The sequence below is a fragment of the Aspergillus japonicus genome, assembly GCF_003184785.1.
Source record: "Aspergillus japonicus CBS 114.51 unplaced genomic scaffold BO86scaffold_72, whole genome shotgun sequence".
In the NCBI taxonomy this organism is placed as follows: domain Eukaryota; kingdom Fungi; phylum Ascomycota; class Eurotiomycetes; order Eurotiales; family Aspergillaceae; genus Aspergillus; species Aspergillus japonicus.
In genome coordinates, this window is record NW_020291709.1 from 38,105 (window position 1) to 44,645 (window position 6,541).

The following is a 6,541-nucleotide window of genomic DNA, read 5'->3' on the forward strand; positions in this document are numbered from 1 at the left end:
TTCTTACCCCGTATGCAGTTGTTATTTCCAAGTAAACGGGGAGTCATGGTTCGGTTGCCTGCAGTCCATACATACGTACCATACCGACGCGGGATATATATGCCGCTGCGAGAACACTCCTGGGAACATTGGAGAACCACCACCGCTTCCTGATCACTCCACTTCCGCTAAGGGTAGAGCATAGAGTATCCCGCCCAGGGCAATCTAGTACACACTGTGCTGTACCATCTCGATCCTATTCGATCATATATCTGGTGTTGGGGCTGGGGCTGGGGCTGGGGGTTGGTGGTTCTGATGGACTGTATTACTGTATCGGTGGAGGGTGAATTCAAGTGTGTCGGTAGGTTTATATTGGTGGATTCAGGGTTGCGGGTACTGGGGAGCTGAAAGGAAGGGGGGTCTGGGGGTTCTCCCCCAGATACTTTACTTATATTATATCTTGGACTGAATTGGGGTTACTGGGGAGCTGAAAGAAAGGGGGGTCTGGGGTTTCTCCCCCAGATAGTTATATTATCACCAGAATTTGGATTGTAGGAGTGTGAGAGTGTAAGGGGAAGTGGAAGGCAGCGATTTCCAAGCTCAGATTCAAGATTCCCTCCAACCTACTTAAGCCAAGTACGGGGGGGCGGGGGAGCCGATTGGTTGGCAGTTGACAATTGACAATGGCAATGGCAATGGCAATGGCTGGATGAAAGGTTGTTGAAGATTTAAGGATAATGTTTCGTTTTTTAGTAAGAGATCTTTTAGAAGTTGTCCTCACAACAACACAGCCATCATATTTGAATTTCCCTGTCAATCCTGATTTTCCCAGACCAGATTCTTTAAAACAACATGTTGGATTTTCTTTTCATGAGAAAGTTGAAAAAAGAAGATGCATTATGGAAAAAAAGAATTTCGCGGTCTAGTAGTCAGAGGCAGCACCCTGGGGGAACTCGAAGACGACAGCACGGCCGGTCAACCGACGGTAGACCTCGCCGTAGGCGTCGAGGCGGTGGTCAACACCACCACGCTCCTTCTCGTCAAGGATGACCTTGAGGGTCTTGGAGCCGTCCTCCTTGGTGCGGATGCGCTTGCCGACGATCTCGACGGGGTAGACGAGGTCGGTGAGGATGGCGTCGTGGACGGCGGTCAGAGTGCGGGAACGAGGGCGCTTCTGCTTCTGGGTGGTGCGGGAGTTGACGGAGCGCTTGGGGCGGGGCAGGATGCGGCGCTGAGCAACGAAGAGGACGTGGCGGTCGGAGAACTTCTTCTCGAGCTCACGGGTCAGACTGAAGGAGGCTGTTAGTTTAGTTGTTTTTGGATTGCGTTCCCGTGTGTTGGCGAGAGAACAGAGGACATCTCCAATGCGCACTTGGCACATCCGGGGTTTTGAGCGTGTGCGTGAGAACAAGCAAAGACAAAGGGGGGATATCCCATACCGCTGCTGGATCTTGTGGAAGCCCTGGAGAAGAGGGACAGGGACGAAGATGATGACGGCCTTCTTGCCGTGACCAACCTCAACCTGCAAAATTCACGAAAGAAATCGTCAATACCAGTTTGCAGAGAGATAGCAACATCGCAGAAAAGGGCAAAAGCAAGCATTCGCGATATCCAGCGCAGCAGATTAGTCGATTGAACCGTTCTCGTCCGCGATGTCTTGTTCCGATTGTTCCCATGTTGAGCCGATTTCCTCCCGGTGTCGAAATTTCCAGTGTGGGATGAACAGAGAAATCCGCAAACACACATCCAGCTCATAGGATGGAGTGTTGGTGTCGTTATTCGTAATCCTCGTTCTTCATGTCTTATCTCCGCATTCCGCACACACACAAATCCGAGTTTTCCATCCCATTGTTGACGGCAACAAAAAAAAAATATCCTCCTCTTCCGGACAAGGCGACGACGCACGGATTGGAACAATTGCTGATCTGCTGGCGGATATCACTCTCTCACACCAAGACAGTCCTTACCTCACGGGCAGAGACGAACTGCAGGGGCCGAAGGGTGGCCTTCAGGTCCTGTGTGTTGCTCTCGAGGTCGAAAAGAGCACCGGCGATCGCGGTCTCCAGCTCGGAGGGGTTCTGCCTCGAGGGCGAGTTAAGGGCGATCTTGTTGATGGCAGCCATTGTTGCAGACGAGCGACGGGTTGCTGGCTGTGCTGCTGGGGGTGGCGGAGGAGAGGTGGTTGCTGGCCTTCCTTGTCGTGAGGTTGGTGGTTGAAATCGAAGATACCGGGCAAGCAGGCGACCCAATTTGCGCTTGGGTCGGCTGTGGGATCGGAGGCTCGGCGCTCTCGCTTAGCCGGCCGCCTTATTCCACATCCGGCCTAGTTAGGGGTGGCCCGGTCCCGTGATCTGTCTCGCCCTTCCCGTACGTTCTTCCCCGCCAACTTATCGCTATCGCATCGCTTTATCTATACATACTATGTAGATAGATCCTACAAGCCCTGGACGATGGCTAGAGTCTGGCTCCATTGACAGTACCTCAGGATACACGGCTGGCATCTCCGGTCGATTGATCGCTTCCACCCTAAGCCTAATTCGCCCTTTTCCCTCATCTGTACAACAACATCCCCAATCATTCCCTCAGTCCCTACAGGATTATCTGACCCAACAGCACAAAAGAATAATAAGCCGAGAAAAACAACCATTGGCAGCGCGTCCATCAACAAGAGTGAACTCTCCAGACGCCGCAAGAAACGCGGGCTCAGACCGTAGTACTTGTCTCCCCAGAGCGGTCGCTGTTAGCACCGCCATAGGATGAACACATTAACCTGTAATCAACCTGATATTGTATCGGAAAAGCAAAACAGTAAGAAAGAGACGAACAAAGGCAAATCGCAGCAAGCACATTCGAAAAACAATCTGGTATCAGCATGCACATCCTTCCTTGGCCGTCGCCGCGCCGCGCTCTCCCAGGTTGACCCGCGAGTCCTCGGCCGGGCGACCACCGCTCAGGCTGGTCTGTCCAGTGCCTGCGCCGGCACCGCGGCCGCTCTTTAAGCTGCTCTCCGGGATCGCATTGGCTATAGCGGTGAAGACATCGACCACGTTGTGGCCGGTCTTGGCACTGGTTTCGAAGAACAATAGGCCTTCTTCCTCCGCGTAGGCGCTAGCCTCCCGTGTCGACACCTTCCGAGAGTCTCCGTTCGAAACATCTGGTTCCTCCTGGGTCTCCTCGGTGGCTTCGTCTCCATCGGCGGGTGATGACTCGTGTTCCGCCTCGGGCTGCGCCTCGCCCGCCGCCTCGTTCGCGTCGTTTGTCAAGTCCAGCTTGTTGCCGACGAGGGCGATGACAATGCCGGGGCTAGCCTGTCGTTGGAGCTCAGCCACCCAGTGCTTAGCCTTGGTGAGCGAGGACGGCTTGGTGACATCGTAAACCACCAAAGCCGCCTGGGCGTTCCGGTAGTACATGGGCGCAAGCGAGGCGAACCGCTCCTGACCAGCGGTATCCCAGATCTCGAATTTGATCGTCCGCGTCGGAAGGGAGCATTTTTGGGTCAGAAAGGCCGCTGAAACCGAGGGAAATCCCATGACATCAGCTTCCGGTGACACCGCGGGGATGCTGTCGGGGACATCTCGCCACACGTCGGATGCTTACCTCCAATTGTTGGCTCCTTGTTCTCTTGAAAGTCATTGTTGACAAATCGCAGCACCAATGACGACTGTCCAGCCCGAAACGACCCATGCCATCCATTGTCAGTCCCTGAGTCACTTTTTTTGTCTCACGAACGGAGAACTAGAAAATTGGGGGAGAAACTGCCGAGGCCGTTCATACCTTTCCCACCGCCGCTTCTCCCAAAAGTACCAGCTTGACGCTGCTGCTCGGTTTCGCGGTATTGGCGCTGGTTGACTCAGACATGGCTGGAGAAGAGCCCAACGGGTTTCAGGAATTAGGGAAATTCAGAATCAGGTCGTCGTGCAGAATAGGCTAACAGCCACGGTGGTTTATCGATCGTGAGGGCGCCGGATTTCTGTTCGCGAGGGGCGGCTCAGGCCGGCAATACAGATGGCGAAAAAGTTCGGAAGGAGGTAGCCTAAACCGACGACGTAAGCAGGAAACACGAGGTAAACTGGGAGCCAACTTCAAACAGGGGTGTGTTTAGATGAGGGGGGGGGGGCGAACACAAGACATGAAGGACCAAGTGCTAAGTGACAAAAAAAGAGCCGACAAATGGGAAAGACGGATAGCACGTACCAGGAGAGAGAGGATGAAATGGCGGTAAAGAAGGGCAGCGATGCGAGAGGAGGTAAGAGGAGGTAAAGTGACGACGACAAGAGAGAGAGAAAGAGAGAGACCAGAGAGATGCTAGTCTAACCGCCCATGTCGATACCCAGTGAGGCGGAGGTCCGAGTAGATGGGATGACGGCGCGATGCCCAACTGGGTTTAGCCTACCCCGACAGTCACGGGATGTTCCCGCTTCTCCGAAAGAGGGCTAGACTGTCCAGTGTGTCCAGTATTCAGGCAAGCAGTGGTACCTGAGGCGCAGACTAACTACGTCGTCTGCATCATTGGCGAGGAAATGCGGTGTAGTTTAAATTTCACCCAAACCTGACCAAGAAAAATCAGACTGAACCAAAGGAAAAAAAAACAATATTAAAAGAGTCAGTGGCTTTTCGGGTGACAGCAGACACGCACGTACGGGAAATGGGGTAAAAGAGGGGCTTAAAGTTGTCGTCAATTGATTGTACCTACCTAACCAACCGATAATCTGGCGGCCCTGGGCTGAGTACATCCTGTACAATGTACAAATGTACTTGCTTTATGTACTTGCTGTATGTACATACCTACTCCGGACTAGTTAGCTAGGGCTTCTGTTTATTTTTTTTTTTTTCTCTTTTGCTCCGTCTTTCCCGACAGAAACGTCCTGCACACACACCCATTAGTTAGGACTCAGATTTCAGGACTTCACGACCATAGCCCTCTTTCGGCCTGGCCTGCAAGCACCTGCCTAGATACCTGTCCCATTCCGCCGCCTGTCCATACCCATCGACGGTGTCAATGCACATTGTGTGGTCGTTTTCAGGCCTCATCCTGGCGGTAAAGGCGATAGATCAACTTTTTCCTGTGGTGATCAAAGAGCTCAAAGTACATCGAATTCCTCTCATTGGGCGACAAGCGATCTAGCCCAACCCAGCAACCTCCAAGCAACTAAGCAAGTAGCTAGGCAAGCCGACTCTTACGTCGAAAGCACGAGGGGAACCAACAGTGTCCGATCAACATGCCATGAAATCCGAGCATGACGTGCCAAAAGAGGGTCCTCCCCCCTTCCTACCTCGCCCCCCTTCCTCCCTTAGCTCCCCCCTCCCAACGGTCAGGACCGCTTGTCAGCCTGTTGAGTTGGAGAGAGAGAGCGAGAGTCATTTCCTCAGTGGCAGCAGCCCCCGTGCTGTCATCAAGCCGACGTTGCACAACATGATTTGCGCAGGACCCGGTGGCTGCCCAAAAAAGAAGCACATGCAAGCCTGCGCTCGAACTTCCTGATTCTCGACCAGGATCCACCCAGATAATGCTTAGGGCCGGCAAATCACGTTGAAGGTGCTCTGTGCTCTCCCGTCAAGCCAACCCTGGGGCAATCGCTGCTTAATCGATTGCAGTCCAGCCTGCCTAGTGCGAGGTTATTCCTGAAGCTTTCAAGCTGGCATGCAAGACCAGACTCCCAATCTGGAGAGTGGAGGCGGAGGAGGCAGGAAACTGGTCAAGGGCAACGAACTGGTCACTATTGTCGAGGCAATGCTTCCCTATACCTAGCATAGCATACATCCGCGCAAATCATCAAGAAAAAAACCCCGCACACTGCAACAAGAAGAGACGAAATCCACTGAGGAAATGTATTCTGTAAAAGTAGACGAAATAACAATAAGGGTAAGTGACCGCGAGGTCGGAGGTTCTAGTCTGTCTTGGTATCAATCCATGTATCCCACTGCACAAAAGGAAAAGTCAAAGCACAATAACCCAGTCCGTCTATAAGAAACGCCGATTCTAGAGTAGCCAAAATGAAACACCCGAGTAAAAGAAACAGATGGCTTTTAATGAAACAGATCATGGACCTGAGGTCGTGTCGGGAGATTAAAAAGGTGTATGCTTCAAGTGAAGAGTCGATCCAAGAAGAAGAAAGGTAGCCGGTGTCAGTCCATGATCGAGGTGATGGTGGAAAGGACGAGGACATGATTAGGAACCGAGTCGAATATGCCGAAAACAGAAGTGGCCAACGAAGAGCGTGAGAAAATCAGGTAGATATAGTGATACAGAAACTGGACTGGGTGGTCAGCTCTGGATCCAGGTCAAAGCGCAAACGAGATGCACAGCACTTACAAGTTCGACTTCATAGCAGTCACGTTAGAACTCCAGGGGCCCTGCGCCAGGTGCAAGAAAACCACAAGTAACTTTTTCGCTCGAGAGATCAATAGAATAGCAGATTGTGGTTGGCAGATGTCCTCCAGGGATTCATCGAGTCGAAGGGGGTGGCGGCGGTGCACCGGGCTTCTTGACCCCCGTGGTGTCATAAGCTCCGCGTCCCATGTTGAAGGCTGAGAGGTCCTTGGGTATCATAGCCGATTCTGC

General features: G+C 52.7%; 4 protein-coding genes across 4 annotated transcripts; all 4 read right to left on the reverse strand.

Annotated features, from left to right (window-relative positions):
* Window positions 1-752: 752 nt before the first annotated feature.
* On the reverse strand, window positions 753-2,191 carry BO86DRAFT_392530 (40S ribosomal protein eS7). The gene is made up of 3 exons (XM_025672829.1): window positions 1,947-2,191; window positions 1,419-1,501; window positions 753-1,268 (listed from the first exon to the last, which is right to left on the reverse strand). Exons 1-3 carry the CDS (start codon window positions 2,100-2,102, stop codon window positions 902-904), a joined length of 606 nt encoding a protein of 201 aa, XP_025523399.1. The 5' UTR covers window positions 2,103-2,191; the 3' UTR covers window positions 753-901.
* Window positions 2,192-2,382: 191 nt separating this feature from the next.
* Window positions 2,383-2,744, reverse strand: BO86DRAFT_216629 (uncharacterized protein). Its single transcript, XM_025666899.1, has one exon. It carries the CDS (start codon window positions 2,639-2,641, stop codon window positions 2,414-2,416), a length of 228 nt encoding a protein of 75 aa, XP_025523400.1. The 5' UTR covers window positions 2,642-2,744; the 3' UTR covers window positions 2,383-2,413.
* BO86DRAFT_392531 (Rab family GTPase) lies at window positions 2,433-4,013 on the reverse strand. The gene is made up of 3 exons (XM_025672830.1): window positions 3,754-4,013; window positions 3,577-3,640; window positions 2,433-3,487 (listed from the first exon to the last, which is right to left on the reverse strand). The coding sequence occupies exons 1-3, from the start codon at window positions 3,835-3,837 to the stop codon at window positions 2,847-2,849; spliced, it is 789 nt and encodes a 262-aa protein (XP_025523401.1). The 5' UTR covers window positions 3,838-4,013; the 3' UTR covers window positions 2,433-2,846.
* A 1,730-nt stretch (window positions 4,014-5,743) lies between these two features.
* Window positions 5,744-6,340, reverse strand: BO86DRAFT_216669 (uncharacterized protein). The gene is made up of 2 exons (XM_025666900.1): window positions 6,293-6,340; window positions 5,744-6,236 (listed from the first exon to the last, which is right to left on the reverse strand). Exon 2 carries the CDS (start codon window positions 6,144-6,146, stop codon window positions 5,868-5,870), a length of 279 nt encoding a protein of 92 aa, XP_025523402.1. The 5' UTR covers window positions 6,147-6,236; window positions 6,293-6,340; the 3' UTR covers window positions 5,744-5,867.
* Window positions 6,341-6,541: the final 201 nt, after the last annotated feature.

Bases quoted from the DNA above. Each gene is read 5' to 3' on its own strand.
- BO86DRAFT_392531 (XM_025672830.1), bottom strand. From the start codon at position 3,837: ATGTCTGAGTCAACCAGCGCCAATACCGCGAAACCGAGCAGCAGCGTC. The intron at 3,641-3,753 runs GTATGAACGGCC...CGGGCTGGACAG, and splicing joins GAGAAGCGGCGGTGGGAAAG to TCGTCATTGGTGCTGCGATT. The intron at 3,488-3,576 runs GTAAGCATCCGA...CCTCGGTTTCAG, and splicing joins CAAGGAGCCAACAATTGGAG to CGGCCTTTCTGACCCAAAAA.
- BO86DRAFT_392530 (XM_025672829.1), bottom strand. From the start codon at position 2,102: ATGGCTGCCATCAACAAGATCGCCCTTAACTCGCCCTCGAGGCAGAAC. The intron at 1,502-1,946 runs GTAAGGACTGTC...TGAATTTTGCAG, and splicing joins AGTTCGTCTCTGCCCGTGAG to GTTGAGGTTGGTCACGGCAA. The intron at 1,269-1,418 runs GTATGGGATATC...AGCCTCCTTCAG, and splicing joins TTCCACAAGATCCAGCAGCG to TCTGACCCGTGAGCTCGAGA.
- BO86DRAFT_216629 (XM_025666899.1), bottom strand. From the start codon at position 2,641: ATGGACGCGCTGCCAATGGTTGTTTTTCTCGGCTTATTATTCTTTTGT.
- BO86DRAFT_216669 (XM_025666900.1), bottom strand. From the start codon at position 6,146: ATGTCCTCGTCCTTTCCACCATCACCTCGATCATGGACTGACACCGGC.